Source organism: Sinohyriopsis cumingii, chromosome 16 (assembly GCF_028554795.1).
Source record: "Sinohyriopsis cumingii isolate HCF-2022 chromosome 16, ASM2855479v2, whole genome shotgun sequence".
Taxonomy (NCBI): Eukaryota; Metazoa; Mollusca; class Bivalvia; order Unionida; family Unionidae; genus Sinohyriopsis; species Sinohyriopsis cumingii.
In genome coordinates, this window is record NC_142976.1 from 24,960,215 (window position 1) to 24,985,390 (window position 25,176).

Genomic DNA, 25,176 nt, shown 5'->3' on the forward strand with positions numbered 1-25,176 from the left:
ACTCGTAGTGCCTTAGCAGCGCTTTCTTGAGAGCGTCGTAATCATCTACTTCAGAAGGCGCCATATTATGGTAGACATCCTTGCCAGCTCCTTGCAAAAATGCAGATAATAATGACCCACTGGTCTTTGGCTATATGATAGATTATATATATCTTTTCAAACTGAGTTAAAAAGTTATCGATGATTTTGTCCCTGTCGTTAAACATTGGCATTGTTATCTGGACAGTACGTCTATCCTCTGATCTTTTGCTTGTGGGTCCTGAATGTTCATTCAGTTCTTCTCCCCTCTTAGCTCCGCTTCGATCCTTAGTCTCTCCATGGCTAACGTATGTTCGCTCTCCCTGGCTTTCTTCGGCCTGCAATCTGGCTAACTCGATGTATCTTTTTCTTTCCTTTTCCTCGGCCTGTATGATTCTTACTTTTTCCTCTCCTTGTCTAATTCTTTCTTTCTCTGCCGCCTGCTGCGTTCTGTATTCCCTGAGCCTCCGCTCTACAAATTCCGCTAATTGGGTCCCTTCGTTACGTAATTCGTCTTTACCAATAGACTTAAACTCTTTGACCAACTGCCTATCAGTTGCCATTCTAGTCTACTGGAATGTATCACCAACCAGTTTACTTAGCTTACGTATTTACTAACGATTAATGCCTTATATGAAACAGCTTCCTTAAGAATACTTACCCGTATTCTATTCCAACAAGGTCTTACCCTACAGACTCACTTAAATCACTCTTAAGCAACCTAACAGCATCACAACAGTGTTTCGCAATACACAATTCTGAATTTATCTCCAAATTCAGCTTGCTCGCACCAACAATGTGCAATTACTCCCTCGGGACTTCCTTAATCATCTCTTCTCGCAAGAGTAACTAAAGGAGATGTATCTTTCTGAATTACTTTAATTCAGACAACGACTACACTATCAAAGCAGTCCAGGTACGGAATCTTTATTTCTATCAATGTCGTAACATACATTCGAGAAATATCAAACAATGGCATGCGCTAACCACAGAATGCATAGATATTGACTCGATTCACTCTCGTAACAATAACTACATTTATCAGTGAAATGGTACTCTACTATCTATTTAATATCCTACTCGTCCTGTATCACTCACACCGTTCAAAATTGATGTGTATTCATACGACCACTTCGATGTTATTTCACGTTATGACGGCAATGACCGAGCGATGTTCCGATCGCGTAATTGCGGTCATTGTGTGGTTCTCTAAATTTTTTTTCGGTGTTTTTAGAAATTATCAAGACCAGTCTGAAATTTCCCGGTGATATATTTATAGTAACATACGTAAAGCGAAAGAAGACATATAACAATATTACTACAAGAATATATTTTTCTTCTAATTTATTTTTTATTCATTTAAACAACGGAGACCTACCTTACAGTGCAGAGATGTCCTAGAAGTAGAAGCATTGTCAACAATGGTAAATGGTTTTCTTATGTCTTATACCAGGTAACGGTACCTCCACACATTTCTATGAATTATACTATAGACAAGGTTTTGGATTATGCATGGATTCGGTGCTACGTTATTTCCGCCGTATAACCTGCTATTTGCCATTTTACGTGGTGAAAACTTTTACAGGGTGACTGTCAGTTGAACTGCGTCGATTGGGTGTTACTTTGTGATAGTCAATGTTTGGTGATCATAAACTGCTAAATATGAATTCGGGCCAACACCAGTTGGCCATGGTTTTGGACAACACGTACCCAAACGTGATTCGACTTGGCTCTTGTATTTTGATAAAGAACAACACGGAATAAATGTTGCAGACAGGTCGGACCATTTTATTTTAATTTTAAAATAATGATAACTTGGACTGAAATATTAGGAGACCCATGTGTGAGACTGTAGCATATTTGTTCGACCCATCGCCAATGATACTACAGGCACCTTGTAGTGATAACAGTGGCAACACACGCTGGCGTATAGTCAAGACAAAGACATTTTGTCCATAGGCCATTGTAATTTGAGTATGTCCACTGAGTAATAAGATTTAAGGACCCTTGTTGATGATAATAAGCAGTCGGTCCGTCTTAAAATTGCCTCGAGCTGAGTCGAATTGGTGTCATGGGTTCAAGTGGCTACAAGCCTGATCTGACTTGTATTCCTGGGCTGATCATCAATCTGTTTATGAGGAGATCTGATAGGCACTTAAAAAGGTTCATGTTCTGGTGACCTTTGGAATTCCCAGTGTATTTGCTTTTAGTAACCCAGCAGATAAATCATTGCATATCTTGTTAGGGAGAGTTATATTTAGGAATGAAATGATTTAAATGAAATTTTTCACTCTCATATATATGAAATTTGTAATCTGATTGGTGAATTGAGGGGTCATGCAGCAGAACATGACCTCATATCAATGTTAATTTGTAATCTGATTGGTGAATTGAGAGGTCAGCAGAACATGACCTCATATCAATGCTAGTCAGATGGACGTCATGTCTGAGATCTTGTTTTTAAACAGATTGGTCAATTATTACATTATGTTTTAGGTTTCTCTGGTTGAGCTTTCTTTGGTTTTAGTTGTCTGATTTCACACAGTGAGTTTGTACTTTTGTCCTATGAAAAAGCAGTTCCTTAGTCTACTTGATCCTCACACAGTAAAACATGATGCACACATATCAAACTCATAAATGCAGTTTTCTAGGCTGAACACACACCATTGACTCTTCTGCCTACTAAAACCCATGGTCTAATCCAGAGCTGAAAATGTAAGAGAAACATCTACCCCACCTCAACATTTTGTAAAAGAAGCATCTTCTAAATAAAGGATTTAATGTAGAAATAAATACTGAGCTGCCAAATATGAAGTACTTCCTGCACATCATGGACTCTCAAACATAATGGACTCTCAAACATAATGGACTCTCAAAGTAGTTGTCTTGACCCCCTTCCCAATTGAACAGATAATCAAATAACATAGACCCTGATCTACAAGTGTATAATGCAGTGGCAGGTCAGGGTCCATGATGTTTGCAGCTGGACTGAAATTATAAGTGAGTATATACAGTCCTCAATAACTTTGTGTTGTTCAGATTTCTTTTAAAATTGATACGTATATCACATTGAGAATTTTAGGTATATTGTTATTCAAAGGTAATCATGGTATGGTAATCTGAATGCAGTCATGATTACAGGGTATTTTTGACTGATTAGATTGTACTGGCATTAAAAACTAGACTTGAAAGTCCACTGCTATATTAGGCAACCTGTAATGAGAGATAAGGCCTAGATTTCACCAGAAGACTTTAGGTCCAGACTTAAGTTTGGAATCCAGTAAAATTGATTGGCTGAAACTGTAGCCTAACCTAAAATTGAGCAAATTTCTTTAATGCAGACTTAATTTTAAAACATGATGTTGGCAAAACTGTATTGTTAATTTGACTAAATAGAGTGATCGTCTAAGAGACCACCTGTCTTAATTATTTAATTAATTATCATTAAAAAAAGGTATAGTCTCTCAGGACAGATTTTACATGTATTCAGATGACAGATGACAGATTTATTATGTTAAATGAGTGATTAATTACAGACAGTTAGTATACTGTTTACGATTACCGAGGTCTGAGTACAAGAGTGTGATGACATTACCACTTGCTTTGCACCTCAGTGGTTCCAGGTTGATCCCTTGGTGTCCAATAGTAAGTTGGTTTTTATTCTAAGCTAGTGGTAGGGATCTTCCTAGTTCAGGTGGACTCTTGGTTTGGGGCAATTACCGACATTCCTATATAAAGCAATGCAAAATTTAAAAAATAATGAGCTATTTGAAAATGTAAGAAATTTGGTAGGCAGAGTATTTCTTAATATTGCTGTCAGAGATGATGTTTCAGTTGGTCTTATACCAGGTTGAATTCAGACTATAGCTGTTATGCTTTTCTTGAAAATTGATGCTGACGTCCATCCCTTGAAGATCAATAAATTGTTATCTGTGGGTTTTCTGGCTAACTCCATCATTAAAGATCACAAAATGCCATCATCTGGCCCTAGTTTCACTAGACAACTCAACATTTCTTCCTCATTTGCATACATTTGTGCAAGTCCTTGCTCAAACTGAAATCTTTAGATATAGTTTTCGCTGCACAAAAAGTCATAATATCTTTAATTCTCATAGTAGTCCTGTTTTATCACAGAAAAAACATGATTCCCTGAAGAAAACAGTTCTCAACTTTTTTTCGTAAAGATAAAGCTTTTAGGTTATGATGTGCAGTTTTCAAACTTAGACTTTTTTTCATCCTTCCTGCTATCTCTACTATATGTGGAAACCTCCAGAATGGTTTTCCTCCCAAGATGAGCAGTGTCTCCTGTACCTCCCATCAGTCATTGAGAGAAATAACACACTATCTCTATGATATATTTGGTTATGAACATATCAAAAGGATGTTCTCTGTCACACAGACAACAGTGCAAACACAGATGCACAAAATAAAGAGATGAAAACAATGACGATGGCAAAGGTCACTCTTCAGATAAAAATTTAAAACTAATAAAAACAAAGAAAGGGCATGAAAAACAGCTTATCTGGACACAGTGCCTGGAGGTGGGGAGTACAAGTCTAAGTTCATATATTCAAAAAGGGATTAGAAAACTCAAATATAAAATGGCAGAACAAAATTAGAGCAACCTCATACAAATTGTGTTTCCCAAAAATATTTAAAATCATCTTATTTATCTTAACACAAAAACACAACAGAGACAGGACAGGGAAAAAGCAAATAAACTATAGGAACCATTTTATTATTTAGAAAAACATGAGGGGACATCTCCAAGTCCTAACCAGCTAGATATGGAGGAACAGGGCTAGGGGGTGCCTACATAAAGAGAGATAGTTGATTATGGTCGGATTACTAAAGAACACAATAAGCATAAAACAGGGTCGGTTTGGCTAAGGTATTTAAAATTTGTTGAGATGTCTAAGTGTGTGTTATCTCCCAATGTAAAAACATCTAAGCACACACAATATCACACAAAATTCACTGATGGATCAAAACAGGAATTTTAGTGGTTGGAATCAAGTTCATACTATGAATCATAGAACATAAATGCATTTTTCGCTTCCTGTAAAGCTGATTTTAAAATCTGCTATGGTGGCAAGAATGAATATGCCATCACTGAAATCCATGTTTGCAAGATCTGCATAAAAAATATATGTGCTGAGACACTGTTTGCCATCTTTTTTGCCTGACGTAATCTCCCGTTTTAACTGTAGCAGATAATTTTTCAGATCTAGACTAAATAATGTTCTATGACACATAAACCACACAAAAGTTCTCGTACAAATAGATGAAAACTACTTGTACAGTGACCCAAGTTTTTGGACCACATTGAGATATGTAAATTGAAGACTTGTGCTGCAATGAAGAATTCATCATTTTCAAATCCTCCCTCTTTTCAAGTCAAAACTCTGGACCAAATTCTGCAGATCTCTCAATGTGTCATAACCTGACCTCTTTTCCGTTACATGTATGAGTTCTGTTGCTGATGCAAATCCAAATTTAGTAAAAGTTATCATAGAAAGATAAAGTAAGATCTCAATTTGAGGAGTATTTTTTTATAAATTCAGTGAAACTGGGTTCTGCACTGTAGAAAATATGCATATGAATAAAAATGGACTTGTAAATGAAATAAAGTTAAAACTATACATACAAAATGAAATAAAGTTAAAACTATACATACAAAATGAAAACCAGGACATACGTATGAACTTAAATTTTTTTAAATTTATTGTTACAAAATTAGAATGTTCAGTTTGAAAATAGCTTGAACATTTGATTTTAAAAAGGTAAGACTTATTTGACAAAATTTCATTTGCTTTTGTTTTTCAGTCCTTCTTGAATGGATCCAAATAAAACAATGACATTCACAGATTCAGAAATTTGTACATGCTACCAGTTTCCAAGCCAGGCTTACCCTCGTTTTAGTTATGTCCAAGATTCCTTAAAGAGCTTTTTTCCAAGGTTTTTAAGGACTTTTGGTAAGTGATACTTTTAGATATTTATGTGTTCAGTGTTTGAAGAAAGAAGTGTTAATTATTTTGCATAAGTGCCCATGGTAGGTGTGCTACAACTTGACTCTCCTTAATATTTAGGTGGGAAAGGATCAAGATAAATAAATAATTGGGCCTCTCTGATCTATACTATAGCCAGAATGTCATGATACTTACTGCATTATGAGTGTGACAATAAATTTATGTAGTAATATTCGATATACATGAATTAAAGTTGAGAGAAAAATAGCATTGGAGTCTTTGATATCTCTTCAACAAATGTATTACAGACTTGAGCACTGTTCTTTTTTATTATTCTTCTACAGTACTTGACATTAGTTATCAAACTGATGTTCCATACACAGCAGGAGACACCACTGTTCTCAGTCACAAAACATTACACTAACTTACTCATTCGGTTACTATGTCGATGTCAAATGATAAATGCATCATATATTGAGGATTTCTGTTTTATTTTACAAATTTAGGTATGAATGATACAGGTAAAACCCATTATAATGTGATTCTGCTTATAACATGATGGTAGCATGGCTCCCATTTCTTAATTTAAGGTGACTTCTCTTTTTAACATCGTAAATACATGCTCTCGAAAAAGCTGATTATTCATATCCCTATGCAGATTTTTAATCCCAGCACTGCGTTTAATGTTGCCTTAACTTTTGAAATTTTCTAAACATATTGCAGTTATATTTGTTGGATGTCTGATGAAACCCAGCAAACAAAACAAATGATATATAATCAGGAGGTTAGTTCAAACTGAAAACATTGAAATTTCAATGCATATTTTTGATGGGGAGATTTTTCCAGTTTTTTTTTTACAGTTTCAGCATAGTTATGTATTATTTCATGCAATACTTTTAACCTTGAAGTATGCTTACAGTTCCAGCATAGTTGTGTTTTATTCAGGCAATACTTGTAACCTTGAAGTATGCTTACAATTCCAGCATAGTCGTGTTTTACTCAGGCAATACTTGCAACCTTGAAGTATGCTTACAATTCCAGCATAGTTGTGTTTTATTCAGGCAATATTTGTAACCTTGAAGTATGCTTACAATTCCAGCAAAGTCATGTTATATTTGGGCAATATCAGTAACCTTGCAGTTTCTTACAATGCCAACACTGTGATAAAACAAAGCATGACAAGACAAATGGAATCTATATCTAGATATATATTGTATTATCACTCCTGTATCACAATATATATTTTATCACCACCCAAGTATCATGACATGTATTGTGTGACAATTGTTTAACAATATGTATTGTATCACCACCAAGTATCATGATATGTAATGTTTATTCACTCCTGTTTTAAATCAGCCTTGACATGTATGTGAAAAAGATGTGGATTTACATGGCAAGCAATAAAAGTTGCTTCATGTCATCTTTTGCAGACATCCATTCTCTATCTCACTGGCCCTATGAACAAAAACTAGAACTTCAATAACATACATTTTTAAATATTATTATCCGTGGTCATTTTATCTTTAGTCTGTCATCTCTGCAGATAAGTGTTGGAGGAATTGCATTGGATCCTTTTTTTATTTCCTTAACATAATCAGAAGTTATGCAAACTAAGTAAAGTAGGAACCAGACTGTGCGTATCAGCTTGCACTATGTAAGATTGAATTTTGCTGATATCATTGTAACACATAGCAAGTTTAAATTAATGTATGCAGTTTTTTGCACCAGCTTAAATCCATGGCTTGCTTAAGGATGATGTTAGTACTTTAGTGCATCCAATTGAGCCATGATTGAGTATTATTGAGGATCCATTTGGTAACTATTTTATGTCAGGTGAAACTGGTTAGAGTTGAAGAATGGGTTTTGTTTATCAAAATGCCAAGGGTTGAAATGTTGCAGAAACAACATTTGTAATTGTTAAAATATTTGTCATAAGTTGATACTTTGCAGAGATCAGTATATTAAGGGAAGCAGGCATGTAGAATTTTCCAAAGCCTGGAGGGCATGTGTTAATAATGTAGGTTGAATAAACCTGATTTCTGATTGGGTACATTAAGGGTTTGGGATGTGTTTCCAGATGAAGTCTTGTGTTTTAAAAATGAATTACAACATAAAATCAGGCAGTCCATTTTTTTCACAAGGTGAATAGGTCTTGACTCCGCAGTTGGTGGAGAACCTCATAAAGGTTGTCCAAGGGATGTTTAGTTGAGAATCTATGAAAGACATGTAACCAGGGGTATAAGGACTTGAGCCAGCTCTGTTAGAGGGAAAAGGAGCAAATCACAAAGCAAAATGGGTAATGTGTCTTAATTTCCTGCCTAATTATTCATTGATATTTGTCTGAAGATAAGGGTTTGAATTGATTTGTTTTGAATGATACATGAATCATGTATGCTAAGAAGTGATTATTATTAGGTTTTGTTTAGGATATTTCTGCTGACGAATTGTTAGTTACAATAGTGTAGTATAAAGCTAAGGAGTGAATTTTGTTTGATCAATTTGTTCACTAAGATGTGAATTTTTTTAACCTATGAATTGGTTGCATTATCATTGGAGTAGCAATGTTGGTTATACAATATTTACAGATCACCTGTATGTGTTCATGTGTCTAACATTTAGTTCAATATACTAGTTCACACTGCACGGGCATAATTGTCATAATGTGAGAGCAGACTATGCTATAAACCAATTAGTACTGATAAGTGCCAGTAGTTCTATTGGAGAAATATATTAGCTTTCCTTTATTATGTTATTTGTCTATGGAAAGAGAGAAAATCAGGTGTATGTAGACAAATACAGTACTGTTAAAATGAATGCATAAAATGAATGCAAGGTTATGACCTGAAACCGAGTAGCAATAGAGATCTTTATGAAACATGATACTGGCTATTTTTAGTAATGGAGAGTGGATTGTATATTCAATTCTTGTTGTGAACAAAACCATCAAAGGATTAGGCTGCATTTATTATGTTTTATCAGGAAAATAGCTTCCATGGCTGAACAGAACTGCAAATAGCATTTTAGAACCTTGAGTTTATTTATTTTTCTGGTACAGGTGCATCCTACAATTGGTCTTGTATAATTTTATTTTGTTTATCCAATTGATTAAATTGTTATATTATGTATACAGTGTGTTTGTGTTATTCTGTTCTATGTCTCTGCTCAGATCTCTACTTATTCCATCCATTAAATTCATATTTTTAATAATCATTCGATCCAGGGTATAACACCATAGGCGATCATCCTCAAGACATTGATAACCACCATTATATAAAAAAAAAACGCCAAACACACTTGCTCTTTTATCATGAACATTTTAATGTCTACTACCTAATAACATTGATTATATACTGTTCTTAGTTAAAGTAAAGAAAAGAATTTCTGATTTTTTACTTTTTTTAATTATTATATAAAACTCTTAATATAATTTATGAAAGTCACATGAGAGAGAAGGTCTCTGGCATTGCAACCAAAAATCAGTTTTGGAAAGACAGTGATAGTTTTCTCCAGGTGACACTATATATGGCAGTGGTATTATCGTACCATGGGGAGGTAACCTAGTTTGAAGAGTTGGGTCCTTGGCCTGCAAAGACTTGTGTAACAGACATTTAAGTCTTCTATACAAGTATCATACTTAAGGAGAATGCAATCATAAAATGCATTATCATAGTAACAGAACATCGTTGCATTCGATTGGTCAGTACTGGCATACCTTTTTTTATTTATGACATGTACCTCTAGACCAGAAGATCTCACTCTCATAATTGAGGGGCCATTCTTTGCTTTATGTGTACATGCATGCATGCATGCATTTTTTGATTTACAGGTAGAAACATCAGTGCCAGTAAACATTATTAAATCTGACATACACTTATATTACACCATTTAGCATACAGTACCAGTAAGTGAACAAAGGCCCAGGCATATCATACATGGTTTTGGGGATTTTATGTAATTAAAAATTAAACTTTGTGAATATTCATAATTTTGTCTTGTATTTGTAAAGTTCACTTCTCTTTGTCAAATGACGTGTACAATACCAATTCATAATTTTGATTGTATGATATTTTACATCAGTTTCGAATTTTTTTCATGTAATTAAAATAATAGGTAACAAAAAAACAGATGTAAAAAGTGAAGGCAACATATAATTTATTCAGCTCAGCATCTGTTGCTCAGTGAATTTTCCCATGAACACCTTGAAACATAGCTAAAAAGACCAATTATTCAGACACATGATTTCAGTGCTATTTGTATGAACATAAAGTGCAGTGTCACGAACTCGATCATGCTGAAAGAGAGTGGTCTGTGTACATGTAATCCCTCACATTGGTCTTGGAGTTATGGAAGAGTCCATGTTTGATACAAGAGTCTGAAGAATGGGCATTTATGGAAGAGTTTATATTTAATACAGGAGTCTGAGGAATGGGTGTTTATGGAAGAGTTTATATTTAATACAGGAGTCTGAGGAATGGGTGTTTATGGAAGAGTCTACATTTGATACATATGAGTCTGAGGATTGGGTGTTTATGGAAGAGCCTACATTTGACACAGGAGTCTGAGGAATGGGAGCCATAGCATGGCACAGGCAATCAAACAATATTGTCTACTCATGGGACAAATTAGATCATGAAACAGACAAAACCAGTAAGTGGAAATTAAATAGCTTAATGAAAGTAGATGATGTGAAATAAATGTTTGTTTTGCAGCTGAATGTTTTTCCTCTTTATGGTGATGAATATTGTATTGAAATCAGATTGGCATTTAAAGATGTTTATGTAGAAATTCACTGAGTAACAGATCTAGATATCATCTAAAGTCCTGAGCAGACAATTCAGTGTATTGAAAAACTACTTTTTTTTTTATAGAGAAGCTACCACAGTGTTTGAAATGGATAGATATAGAAAATGGCATTGGCAAGCGTGTGGCTCTTCTGATAGACAAACAACCAGAAATCATTTTGTTTGGTCAAAAGCACAGCCAGATCCAGAAAGATAAAATAGTAGCCAGTAAGGTGTTGGAAAAAGATTGCAAGAAAGAAAAGTTTGACAGGCCCAAGTTACATCTTCACATTTCAAATACAGCTCCTCAAGTTCTTGTCTACACTTGTACAGCTGACCAGGTATAGTTTACTTATGTTGTCCTTTTGTAATCTTTCTTCATGTCAGTTGCTAGTGTAATCAATGATTACATAGCACACCTCTAGCAAGCTTGCACTAGTCACCAATAGCTATTGTAAGAATGAAAAGAAAATTCAGACTAAAAGTAATCTTGTCCCTTTTCTAACTAAGGATTTGGGAGGATGCAGTCTTTTATCTTTACATTTTTAGAACTTAATTTTTAATTGTCACCATGTAGCCAAGATTGTGCTGATGTGCATCATGGCACATATGTCTTTCAAATTTGTACAAAATGACAACAGTTCATCATCAAATGTGGCTGCCATTTAAAAAAAAAATAAAAAAATTGAAATGACTTCTCAAAAATTGCTAACAGAGTTTGACTAAATTAGAATGAAGGTATCTTGGCACAATGTTTTCAACATCTTGAAAACCTCCATGTGATTTTCAGTCTAATTATAGCATCTAGGCATATGGGTCTTTCAACCTTTAAACAACTTCTTGTCAAAAACTTCTCAACATAAAGCATATAGGCCTGGACATTTGTTATTGAAGTTCCTGTCTTGTGCATTTCTTTTATCAGGTGGTATTTATTATTCCATCTGGCTTTTCCTATCCATCCTGACATTCAGGGAATGGTGTTTCAGTAACAGATTTGTTGATGGATTTAGTGTAGTATCCGTATCTATACTGTCATGAGCATGTATATCTGTCATGTATACCTTTATGAGTGTGTATCATTGTGATTGCCTTCATGACTGTGTATTACTTGTGTCTTCCTTCATGACTGTGTATCAGTTGTGTCTTCCTTCATGACTGTGTATCAGTTGTCTTCCTTCATGAGTGTGTATCAGTTGTGTCTTTCTTCATTAGTGTGTATCTGATGTGTCTTCCTTCATGACTGTGTATCAGTTGTCTTCCTTCATGAGTGTGTATCATTTGTGTCTTCCTTCATAACTGTGTATCAGTTTTGTCTTCCTTCAATAGTGTGTATCTGATGTGTCTGCCTTCATGACTGTATCAGTTGTGTCTTCCTTTATGACTGTGTATCAGTTGTGTCTTCCTTCATGAGTGTGTATCTGATGTGTCTACCTTCGTGATTGTGTATATATCTGTTGTGTAGTGACTCATGAGTGTGTAAATCTGTTGTGTTTACCTTCATGACTGTTTATCTGTCACTATGCCTTCATGAGTGTGTGTATCCATTGTGTATACTCACACAAGTATGTATATATGTTGTGTATACCTGAATGTGTATATATCTGTCATGTAAATTGAGAAACTCCAAATTGTGCAAAACCATTTTTTTGCAGAATTTACATCAGGAACTAGAGCAGCTTGAGAAAGAACTCTCTCCATCAGGACTGGATAATGTGCTTGTGTTACTAGATGTTGGAAAACAGTCTAAACTAGAGGCTCAGGTTCTGGTTGAAGAGGTCATCAAGTGCTTACCAGATGCAGCTAAAGATAAATGGTGCAACAAGATGATTCAAAACATGCCACAAAACACTGTTAGCACAGAGATCAGCAACAGTCTTGAGCTGTGGGTGGTAAGAGAATTCCAGGAAATAGAAAAATGCATCAAAGAATTATTGTCTGTTCAACGAGAGCGACTGGGTGGATGTTTCATCTTTGGAGAAAAGTATTTGGTTTCATCACTAAGTGAGTTTCTCCAGGATGTATATATAGCCAAGGATTTGATGGGTATGTCCATTAAAATGGACCAGTCCAATGGAGAAAGAAGTACTGATCAGTTTGTCCAAGATGAATACATAGCCAAGGATTTAATGGATGTATCCAATGAAATGGACCAGTCCAGTGGAGAAAGAAGTACTGATCAGTTTCTCCAAGATGAATACATTGCCAAGGATTTGATGGATGTATCCAATGAAATGGACCAGTCCAGCGGAGAAAGAAGTACTGATCAGTTTCTCCAAGATGAATACATAGCCAAGGATTTGATGGATGTATCCAATGAAATGGACCAGTCCAGTGGAGAAAGAAGTACTGATCAGTTTTTCCAAGATGAATACATAACCAAGGATTTGATGGATGTATCCAATGAAATGGACCAGTCCAACAGAAAAGGAAGTACTGATCAGTTCACTTCTGTTCTAGAGCGGATAATTCAGTTCATCGAGAGAACAATTACAGTACAGTTCTCTGCCATTTTTAAGATAGCTACTTGGCTTGTCCATAACTTGCTGGAAGATATTAAATTCCAAGAGAAATGTATGAGAAGCGTATCAGCCGCTACAAGAGAGGGTATTCAGAATGATTTGAAACAGAAGCAAATAGGTAAGATAAATTAAATAATGCTTCTGTGATACTTTTAGTGGTGTAAAATCACCCCCTGCTGCCCCTGTAATGTGGTCCAAAATCCCAAGTTTTACATGGGGTTGAAGGTGGACTTTTCTTAACATTTTTACAATGGGGACCCAAATTTGTAGTTAAGCCACTGGATCCTTGATAACATTTCGTTCATACAATCTAAAGCATTTTCATTGATGAAACATTGGATGCATCAGGAAAGTATTCATCCTGGATCATTGAGGTTCAGTTCAATGTTGGATAAAGTACAATTAAATTGGGAACAAATTCATGACTTCATGAACACTCATGAACTGTTCATGAATGTCCACGACTTTTCTTCAAATGTTCATGATCAGTTCATCATTTGAGTTCATGAACAAAAAGTTCCACAACTAAGTTCATGAACACTTCATGAATTTTGATGCATCATATATGAAGTTCATGAACACACTGATGAATGTTTATTAACTATTATATCAATAAAGTTCCTGAAATGTCATGAACTTGGTTCATGAACAATTCAAGTAGTTTGATGTGCCACTAAGATATGTTTATGACATTTTTATATCATTATATTCATAAAATGTTTATGACATTTTTATATCATTATATTCATAAAATGTTCATGAAAATTCACTACACAAACTTCCTCACAATATTTGTGAAATATAAATAAAGCTGAATAAAAAATTTTTAACAATTATATGATACTGTATAAATGTTCATAGAGATCTTTTGTCCATTACTTGTGTACTTAACCTGAGTAGTTCTGGAATAATAAGGGAAAATATATTTTAGTCAGCATAAACAAAATGTACTTGCTATAAAAACTTTCAATGACTTTGTTCTAATGTTTTCGTCCATTACTGTCATAAATTGCATATTCTGTTGGAATAGAACTATTACTGGTTGCCAGTTTGCTGTAAAAACCGAAATATGTAAACAATGATTATCCTGATTGGATGACTGTGAAAGAAGACTTGATATGATTGGTTAATATACATGCAAAATTTAAACAGCTGATCCTCCTTTTCCCCCACAAACAAAAGAGCACGCAAACAATTCTGCAACAAGTAAAAACCTCTCACAAAAAACGTGGACTTCCGTGGAATGGACAGATGAGAACATTTTCAATATCATTTCTTTTAAGTAAGTAGAAGTGCAGAGAGGCGATTAAGAATAATATGAAGGAAATGATTTGGTGAGTTGTTGTTGTGGTGGGGTTTAATGCCACTTTTCAGCACATGATAGGCTATGCATGGCAGCCAGTATTAATGGTGGAGGAAGAATCCAGGAAAACCCCGGGAAGAACCACTGACCCATAAGAAGCTACAGGCAAGCTTTCTCACATACCCACATTTTCTGAATCCTAGACTCGAACACATGCAGACAGAGGTGAGATGGCAGTGATCCATAATGGAGAGCGCTTTAGACCACTCGGCCACTCGGGGCCCCCGATTTGGTGAGAGCAAAGTTAGGCAGAAAAGCATACCCAGCCAAAATCATCAAAATTATGGTGAGCATCTTTTTCTTGGTCATTCATGATGGATATTTTATTGGTTTCTATATGTCATCATATTAGTTTTAACCAGACTAATGATACATGATTTTTTTCAAACCCAGTTTAAACTTGCTCTTAAAATTTTTTAAAATCACTAAACATTATCTTACCCCCCCCACCTTGATCTTGAGGCGGTAGTGCATCTACAATAGGAATTTAGATGTTCGATATCATTTTCTGTTTCATGACATCACAATTTCTATGATCTGATGTGATTTCGTAAATTAAAACAAAAAAACACTAAATTGTACATAATACAGATGCAAATAACGTGATGAAACCGGAAGCAGCGATGTGCAACATGCAAAGTCTGAGTGGATGCGTTAGTGACATTAGGGCCTATACCACACAAGTGTAACGTTTTATTGTTAGAAAACGGCAAACATTTTTGAAAGCATGAAATAACCGTATCTGTACTAAAAATATATATACAGATAAGGTTATTTAGTGTAACGATGTTGTCAAAATTTTTGTCATATTTTATTGATTAAAACATCCGACTCCTGTAACTATACCTATGGCTAGCCAGCATCAGTTAAAACACAACTAGTGACAAAATTCTCCAATAATATAAATGCTCAGTAAGTTGAATATAAAGTGTAAGGGATTCAATAATTTTGAGTTGGATCATAATTATTCCAGTACATAAAGTGGGGTACAATAATAATGTGCTAAAATCTGAAGACAATGTTGATCTGTGTTATTTGTGATTAACTAACTTTATCTTTCTTTCAGATCAGACAGCAGAAAAGTAAAATTGTTAGAGAATGGAGTTTGTAGGTTAAGGAAGAAAATTTGAAAACTGGATGATCCTATGGCCAAGATGAAAGAGACAAGACTGCTGCAGCAACCCATAAAAAATTTTCCATATGGACTGGATATGGAATCCATACATAATTTTACAAAAATATCCATAGGGACATTTTTGTTCTATAGCTGAACCACTCTTATGGCTTTCAGTGTATCTTTATGGAAATGTTATGGATTCCTTACATACTTCTTATGGAAAATCCCATGGAATATGCAAATTAGTCCATGAGATCTGTAGATTGTCCATATGGAATAAAATTAAATTCCATATGGAATTTGGCTATAATCCATATGGAATTTGTGAATAATCCATATGGAATTTGGCTATAATCCATATGGAATTTGTGAATAATCCATATGGAATTTGGCAATAATCCATATGGAATTTTTGAATAGTCCATATGAAATTTGGAAATGTACCATATGAAATTTGGAAATGGTCTATATGGAATTTATAAATAGTTCATATGGAATTTTGGTAATAGTCTGCCTAAAGCACAAAAAATCTGCTTCAGATTTATATTAGACTGCCTAATTATTCTTAGACATTATTGGGAATCAATGATAAATATTCACAATAATTTGTAAAATGGATCATAAATTTTATTTTGACAGACATTATCAAATAAGATTTAGATTTTTCTTGTCCTCATTTTCTTTCTTGCATACAAAACCTAATCCATGATGGCATCACTTAAATCTTTTTCATTTCACTGAAAGTTTGGTGAGATTTCACGTATATTTCAACCAAAACTTTCATTGAAATTGTGGTGAGATCTCACTAAAATTTCACTGAATTATTTGTGAGGTTTCAAAAAAAATTTGGCCAAAACTTTCACTTAAGTTTTGGCAAGATCTCTAACATTTCATTGAAAGTTTTGTGAGAGTTTACTAAAACTTTCTTGAGATTTCACTGAAATTTTAATCATTACATAGTATTTTACTGAGTTTCAGTACTTTTTCAGACATATCAAAAGGTTTCAAATAAATAATAGATATGAATTAGACAGGACTTTATTAACCAAGGTGATATTTCATGAAAAATGTTATACAGATGTTGTAATTATACAAGGCAAGAGATATGGGAGTTAATAACAACAACAACAACAACAACAACAATAATAATAATAATAATAACAAAGACTTTATTTAGAGAAGGTAACTCAGTTAGTTACAGAACTAATCTACCTTGAGGCCTTCTATCTGTTATGTACAATATATACAGTATATACAATATGATTTGAAGAATCTGGCTTGACACTAAATAATTAAGTGATTTTAAAAATGAAAGTATCAAGCCTGGAATATATGCACAGGCATCTGTGAACACATAAACATATATAAAATATAAAATATTGTCCTACATTGAAAAATTCAGCTGTGAAAATGATGCGAAATTACAGAAAAGCATCCATTTGAGTCACTGATTATGAAAAAAAGAAATGCCAGGAACCTGCCTTATGTCACTTGTACTTCAGACTTGATTTTTGATTAGTGTACAAACTATGATGCTATTGTGGTCTCTTGAATTAGTCCTTGTTCCATAAGCAGCCGTGACAAACATTTATCATGATATAATTACTCTTATTTAACAATGAATTCTAACATACCTAGAATATTTTGATAATATACACAATAATACCACTCATAATAATGAAGGATGATTCTACCTGTGGGCCAAGAAAACTCCGCAAAGATAGGACTATCTTTCATAGACATGGGTATCTGGTAACAATTGTCACCAGTGATCTATACATTGTCCCTACTTAAATTCTGGAAGTTAATCAGTATGGAGTTATATATAACTTCAGAATCATCCTGGTTCAATTCCTCGTCATATTCAGCATGTTAGGCGCTACTGTAAAGCTCTTTATGGCACAAAAAGCGAAATGCTAATCCTGGCATTCAGTTTTCATACAGATTAACCAATTACATTCCCATCGACTTTGCATTCAAGCTATTCTCATTGCTGCACATTTTTCAAATGGTTATTCAAACTCGTATCCCACTCAAAAATTCGAATCGCCATGTTTAGCAAGCATTCTCATTCCCATCAGTTTCTGTTACGCGACAATTCCTTGGGCAAGTAAAAATATTTGACCAATCAGAAAGCTCTTTACAACGATCATCTGTTAAATAATAAATGGAACAAATACTTATTAAAAAGCTCATTGCAGAATGGGACCAGAAAGAGCATTGCTAAAAATAAAGTTTCAGAGACGATATTAAAATATGGGTCCATATCGAGGAAAATTACATTCAGATCAGGAGAAAAGCAAAATTCTGTTTTAAAATGGAAAACAAGAAAACTTGTTTGAGGACAGTTAAATCCAATTGAAGTTAAATAAAAATATAACAACAAAACAACAACAGGAACAACAAAAAATTGAAAAAGAAATATAACAAAGAAAGATGTGGAAAGAAGTTATTGTGCCCAAAATGAAAAATAAAGATACAGCTATCTGAAACAGGAAATATAAATGTTGCTGAAAATCATTCAAACTGTACAAGAAACAAAAAATAAATTTTATTACATCTTTATTGATATTTTTTTTATTGAAATGTCAGTGATATTAAAATCACAAAATATCACGATATTTTCAGAATTTTTGACAAACTCTCAGTGAAATTTGAATCACAAATTCTCACTGATATTTTCAGCAATGCTGGCAGAGTCAATGATATTTCAATCATAAAATTTCACTAATATTTTCAGTAATTTTGTTATAATCTCTTAAAATACCATAATTTTAGTGAAACAAGGACATTTGAGTGAATGTCAAAAAAATTTCACTGTGATTTTGCTGACATTTTAGTCACATTTCCAATAGGGTATGATTTTTGTCGAGCATATTTTAAAAGGAAGCCAAAAAAAATATTTTTCAGAATAAACATCGGATCAAGTTTAAAATCCACCTGGCACCAAAGTCGAAAGATTCATCTATGCTTGTGTATACTACCAGATATTAATATTCTGATCATGTTTGCATTTTCTCTACTTTTTTGGTCATGTCTTTGCCTGTTTTTAAACATCTATGGAAATAAATTAATGAAAACTGACATGCATGTGTTTTCTTCAAATTTATATGAGTATATATTCATCCTTCCACTTCTGCTACACTGACATGTTCATGTACTCTTACTCCCACCAATATTTCTATTTGAATTAGATAATTTAGATTATTAATTCTTCAGAGAGTATTTTCCATGATACTACAATACATGAGCAGTGCTTTCCATATGGAAAAAAAGTGCTTATGGATTAAAGTTGCAACTTTATTTCATATGGAATTTTCACTTGCTGTGAAGTACTATGGAATCGATGTGGAATAAATTGTCTGATTCCAAAAGTTTTTCAGTCCTTATCTCTTCCATATGGATTCCTGAAGTATTCCATACGGAATACATGAGAAATTTTGGTACGGGAATGTTAAATATCTAAACAGTAATTGGATGGAACAGCTCAAGCTGCAGATGGAGACATTCAGTAGTGACAATGGGCTGGATTTGATTAAGGTATTGGCCCTGAACAGTTTGACAAAAGAGTTATCTGACAGGTCAATCTCTGGGAAAAAGATTCGTCAAGTCAGGAGAAACCCCAGTGGAAAGACAGCACCTTGATGATGAAAGTTAAATATGCTTCAGCAGTTGATTGAACACAATTGCTCCAATATCTCTTCAAAAATTTTCAAAGAAAAATTACAGGACATACAAAAAGTGTTGCTAAGAATTAAAAAAAAAGAATATCGCTTGTCAGTTTACATGTACTTTGTTGCATATTTGAAATTTATCTGAAATACCATTTTTAAGATAATATGTTGCATTTTATACTGTTTTAGAAACCCCACATCTAATGTTATTTTATGATTCAGGATGAAATGTTACTATAGGTATTTGTGAGTTTGTTTGATAATCAAATTTTTTTATAGGAACTGTTCAATGAAGTCATATATCATTCATGAGAAACTTTGTTCATCATAGTTCATGAATGATGATGACCCAATTTGTGAACTTTTATGAATTGTTCATGAACTCAGTTCGTTAATATTTCATGAACTGTTCAAGAACAGTTTGTGAAGTGTTGGTTCATGAACAGTTCATGAATTCAAAATTCATTAATTTACCATTTCAGTTCATGCATATTCATGAACAGTCTATGAACCTGTTTATGAACTTTTATGAATGGTTCATGAATGCAGTCCATGAATAATTTTTTAACAGATCATGAATTGTTTATGGTCATTTCACAGGGGGTTCCATGAAGGAATTGAAAAAGAACCATTTAAAATAGTCTCTTAAAGGAAACGAACTTCCACCATAGTACACTACAATTTTTCAACAATTGAAAGTACATGTACGTGTCTGCAGCAGGTTTGGAATTATAAAAAAATGTCAATTGGTTCTCAGTTACAGTACTACTGATTTAAGAAGGAATGTTCAGATGATCTAAGAAGTTTTATGAATATTTAGACTTGCTACATTTGAACAACATTGGTAAATTAAGAGTTCAAGAATTCTGTACCACTGCATTGAGTAGTCATTACAGATACACACACATGCACAGACAAGAGCCAACTTGAAAGTTTTTCACAAAATTGTGGGTTTCTTTCTTGTTAATTTTAATATATTTGATGTTAATGTTAGGTTTAGAATTATATAGTTTTATTTCTTTTCAGCAGGTGCAGAGTTTAAAGAGAAACTGAAAAATAAAAAATTGGAGGACCTTGATGAAAAGATAGCCAAGGACCTTTTAAGGGACATAAAGATAGTACTTTCAGAATCTGAGGGATTCATAAGAGGAGTCCATGAGAGCCTGATGACCTTGAATCATCTACAAGTTGAGCTGAACGGAGTTCTCATACACACTGTTATAAACCACAAAAAGGAGTGCAGCTTTCCAAAAATACAAGAACAGAAACAAGCTAACAAAATGAAAAAAGATGTGTCAAAGACAGATGATCCATTTGAATTCTGGCTAAGCAGATTGATGATGTATGTGTCTAGTAATTATAATGTTCTTGTAGTTTGTTCATGTTGCAAGATTCATTCATATCAACATAGAAAGTTTCAAGCTGTATTGAGTTGCATTGATGATGCATTCATCTAATTCATCCTATTTATTTCATTTTTTGTACTGATGTTGCCATCCTTAAGCAATTTATTGCTGTAAATAAGAAAATCTTCTCAAGCTACAAAATACTGAATTATTCAGACATCAGAAATTGCTAAGCATTAAAAAAGAGAACAATAAATGTTTCTAGTACATGGGATTGTTATCATTAACAATTATTCTTAAGATTTAATGAGTTTTAATTCTAAATATTATGTATTATTTCAGGTTAAAAGATGTGCAAGGTTGTTGTGACTACTATGGGAAGTTAATGGTATTCATATCAAAACAAAACAACATTGATAAGGAGCAAATAGTGAAGCGGGAAATATCAGAATGTCTTACTGGCTGCCCATATGACTATGATGTGAAAATCGGAACCGAACCACAAACATTTGCAAACCAAAACCAAGCTGAGAATGATCCGCAAGCTTTTATTTTTTCAGCTGGACAAAAGATATGCTGGGAAAATGATGATGGAGATCGTAGACATGGGACACTTGGCATTTTTCTTCAAACTAATACAAATGACATGACAGTGTATTTAGTCACAAATGGTCATGTAGCTCCTCAAATGGGAAAAGTCAAAATTATTATTAAAGATGGAGTCTCTGAAGAAATTGGAAACAAAGCCTGGAGTCACATCAGTGATCTAATTGACATTGCTGCTGTTAAAGTCAAGCCTAATTTGATCACTAAATGTATGTTTGACATAGAAAATTACAAGAATGAGGAATGCTCCTATGTTATCTTGGGTACTGATAGTCTGCAGTCTGAAAATCTTGTTGGGCAAAGAGTTTTCAAGAAAGGTGCAGAAACAGGACCTAAAATGGGCATAATTTCAGCAAGTACTTTGCTCTATAGGGAGAATGAAATGATAAAGAAGTACAATGTGTTAGTTGAGCCCCTGGCTGGATCAGCTCCAGATGAAGTGTTTGCAAAAGAAGGGGATAGTGGGTCTGTAGTTTCTCTTTGCAGACCTATTGAAAATCCGGCATGTATTGTTGCCATGTTAAGTGGTGGACTTGATTACACACCGACACTTAGTCAGATGCCATACAGTGAAGCTGAGATGCAACTGCCAAACATAGGAAAACTTTGTTTTTCATTTTTCCTGCAGAATGGGATCAAAGTCTTGAATACAGAATTTCAACTGGATTTAGATGTTGAATTGACAAATGAACTTCTTAATCATTAAAAGCCAGATTTTCTTTTTGTTGATAATAATGTATATAGAGTCAATCCTAGTTTAGGTAATTGTATAACAGATAATCTACAAGGTGATTCTTGAACACATGTACTTGCTTTACAGACAAGACCTTTAAGAAAGATTTATGTTATGTTGAAAGAGTTATTTAGGGACACATATTCAAGCATTGTTTTCTGCATTGCTTTTGGTCAACTTAAAAGCAACCTTGAAATATGCACACGTACATTGTCATTTCATTTACTTTCTCCAAGTTTCAAGAGTGATTCTTTTTTTTTAAAGCTATTTTTATTATGAATCAAACTGCCATAATAATAGGTATGAATTTTTAATTTGATTACTATCTATACTCACATTTAAGTCAAGTGAAACTGCAAACAGCAACGATTCTGATCTGCTGTAACATAATGCACCTACAGATCAGTATCTATGTTGTTTATTCTACTGATTACTCCTAATAAACAGCACAGACCTAGATCTGCAAGTGCATTGTTTGATACCAGATCTGGGTCTGTACATTTTCACTTGGACTCATCTTATAAGTGAGCATATATGGCAGATATAATATATGTGTGTGTGTGTGTTTTGATTTTTAACATAGCTTTAAAAACATTTCAGTCATATCACTACGATGTCTGCAGTGTGACAGTCCATAGTGATGTCTAGCACTGGGGTTTCATGTCACAGACATGTAGCAAGATGTCCCACCCAGTCACATAATTATCCTGACACCAGTTCGACCAGTCCTAACACTTACCTCTTAATGCTGAGTGCCAAGCGAGGCAGCTGCTAGTGCCATTTTTTTAAGTCTTTGGTATGACTCACTCTGACTTAACATGTACTGTCCGTTGGTCATAAAAGCTTGAAATGTAAACATGCTGGATAGAAGATAGGGTTCTGCTCATACTTGTAACTTGGGTCCAACTGCAAATAACATAGACCCAGATCTGTCATTGCATCAGCAGATCAGGGTCTTTGTTGTCTGTTCTGCTGATTACACCTAACAAACTGTATAGATCTGCTGATACAAAAGCAGATCTGGATCTATACAGTTTGCAGTTGAGCCCAGCTTAAAAGTAATATAAATATTTAATATTTTGTACACACTTTTTATTTTTATCATTCTTTTGAAATAGTAATTTCATTCTGTTGTGTCAGCTAGTATTACTAAAAGAAAATGGTATGGAATTGTGAAGTGTGATTAGGAATGTAAACTCAGAGAATAAAAATGGTTTCCATGTAATATCTTAAGTTCATTATCATTTAATGTGACCAAACTTTGAAGATGGCTTGCATTGAAAGAGGAAAATCTGTTATGGGATCAAAAATATAAAGGTCAATATTACAGAGTCTGAAAGAAGAAAAAATTATTTCCACGACACCACGTAAGTTCTGTATCATATGTCTGGAACAAACTTTGTAGATGGCATGCATTTGAGACAAGAAGGACATTTGTTGATTTTGGGCTTAAAATGCAATAGGTTGAGTTCAGAGAGATTCAAAGAAGGGAAATGGTTTACACACAAATAACTTAAATCCATTCCCACAAACTGGAACCAAATGTTGTGGATGACATGCACATGAGCCTAGAAAAGTATATATAGATTTTGGGGTCAGTAGATCAAATGTCAAAGATAAAAAGTCAAGAAGAAGAAAAAATGGCGTCAAAACAATTGAGTTTTGTGTCATTTACCTTGACCATATTTTATGGATGTTTTGCATAAGGTAAGGAAGATACATGTACCTATTGAAAAGGTGGAGCAAATCATGTGGTGGTATTGTACATTCATCTGTTCCCTGTTTCATTTATGCATAATAATTGTAGTGGGAGTATAACTGACAGACATATTTTTTTTAGGGTGAGTAAAATCTGCAACATTGGCTGAAAATGGGAATTTCTACATTAGTTTGGAGATGTAAGATAGGCTATTTCATACAACCAGATCTTCAAAAATATCCAAACTAATAAATCTGGAAAGTCTGCTGGACTGGATGGAATAGCAGCCAGAAAGATATATAAAAAACCACAACTTTAAACAAATGGCCTTACTTATTGAAATTATTTAGCAAAACATTTGACAATCGGCACTACCATAAGCAGATGGGTGATAGCATCATCTTCCCATTACACAGAAAAGGCTTTTTATATAACCATGACAATTTCAGGGATATCTCTCATTTATTTAACGAGAATTTTAAACCAACATCTCATTCAGTGCTGTGAAGCTAACAACAAAACTGAAGAAGGTCAGGCAGTATTCCATAAGCAATGGTTCAGAAACATCTGAGTAAAAAATGGCTTTTTATGGACTTTTCTTTTGACTCTATTGATCACATATGTAATCACTCTATTGAACACATATGTGATCACTCTATTGATCACATAAAATTACTGCCAAGCTCAGTCAACAAGAATGTTGGTGGAAAGTTGTTCTAGACTTGATGTACATAAATCTACATTCATGTATATAGATGAAAGGGCAATATACACAATTCTTCAACTGTAATATTGGCACCAGACAAGGTTGTCTATTAAGCCTTCTTCTGTTCAATCCATAACTTATTTAGAATCAGACCTCCAACAAAAGTGTATTGATGGTATCTTGATTACCAAGGAAGTATCTGACATTATTGTTCTGTTGTATGCTGATGATGTTGCAATCTGCGCTGATACAGTTGGTTCTTTACAAAGACAAATTAATATTGTGGAGACATTTTGTGACAATAAAATGTGTGAATTTTGATAAAACTAAAATTATGGTATTCAGAAATGGTGGATTTTTGAGGAATAACAACAAGTAGTATTATAAGGGAAAACAAATCCAACCCATATCTGGGTGTAAATACATGAGATTATATTTCACTCTTAAACTTATTTGGACAAAAGCAAAGCAAGAACTCACAATTAAAGCAAACAAGTCTCTACAAACAAGGCTCTACAAACAGTGAGTATTATTAAATAAGTTGGGTAGATTTTACATGACAGATGCATTCAAACTATCTGATGCAATGATCACACATGTATTAACTTATGCCACTGAAATTTGGGGTGTGTGAATATTCAC

The 25,176-nt window shown here is 34.0% G+C and overlaps 1 protein-coding gene across 4 annotated transcripts; it reads left to right on the forward strand.

Moving 5' to 3' along the window:
- The first annotated feature begins 1,295 nt into the window (after positions 1–1,295).
- On the forward strand, positions 1,296–23,354 carry LOC149780087 (uncharacterized). Of its 4 annotated transcripts, none has more exons than XM_089936847.1 (6): positions 1,296–1,442; positions 5,845–5,993; positions 10,859–11,112; positions 12,424–13,408; positions 20,471–20,786; positions 21,133–23,354. In XM_089936847.1, exons 2-6 carry the CDS (start codon positions 5,855–5,857, stop codon positions 22,100–22,102), a joined length of 2,664 nt encoding a protein of 887 aa, XP_089792973.1. In that variant the 5' UTR covers positions 1,296–1,442; positions 5,845–5,854; the 3' UTR covers positions 22,103–23,354. The 4 variants fall into 4 exon arrangements, with proteins under 4 accessions (XP_089792973.1, XP_089792976.1, XP_089792974.1 ...); XM_089936850.1 differs by having other exon boundaries at positions 20,474–20,786; XM_089936848.1 differs by lacking the exon at positions 1,296–1,442 and adding an exon at positions 1,509–1,795.
- Positions 23,355–25,176: the final 1,822 nt, after the last annotated feature.

What these genes read in the sequence shown, in the direction of transcription:
- LOC149780087 (XM_089936847.1), top strand. Translation starts at nt 5,855, where the DNA reads ATGGATCCAAATAAAACAATGACATTCACAGATTCAGAAATTTGTACA. An exon ending in AAGGTTTTTAAGGACTTTTG is followed by an intron (nt 5,994 to 10,858) that starts GTAAGTGATACT and finishes TTTTTTTTATAG; the next exon opens with AGAAGCTACCACAGTGTTTG. An exon ending in ACACTTGTACAGCTGACCAG is followed by an intron (nt 11,113 to 12,423) that starts GTATAGTTTACT and finishes ATTTTTTTGCAG; the next exon opens with AATTTACATCAGGAACTAGA.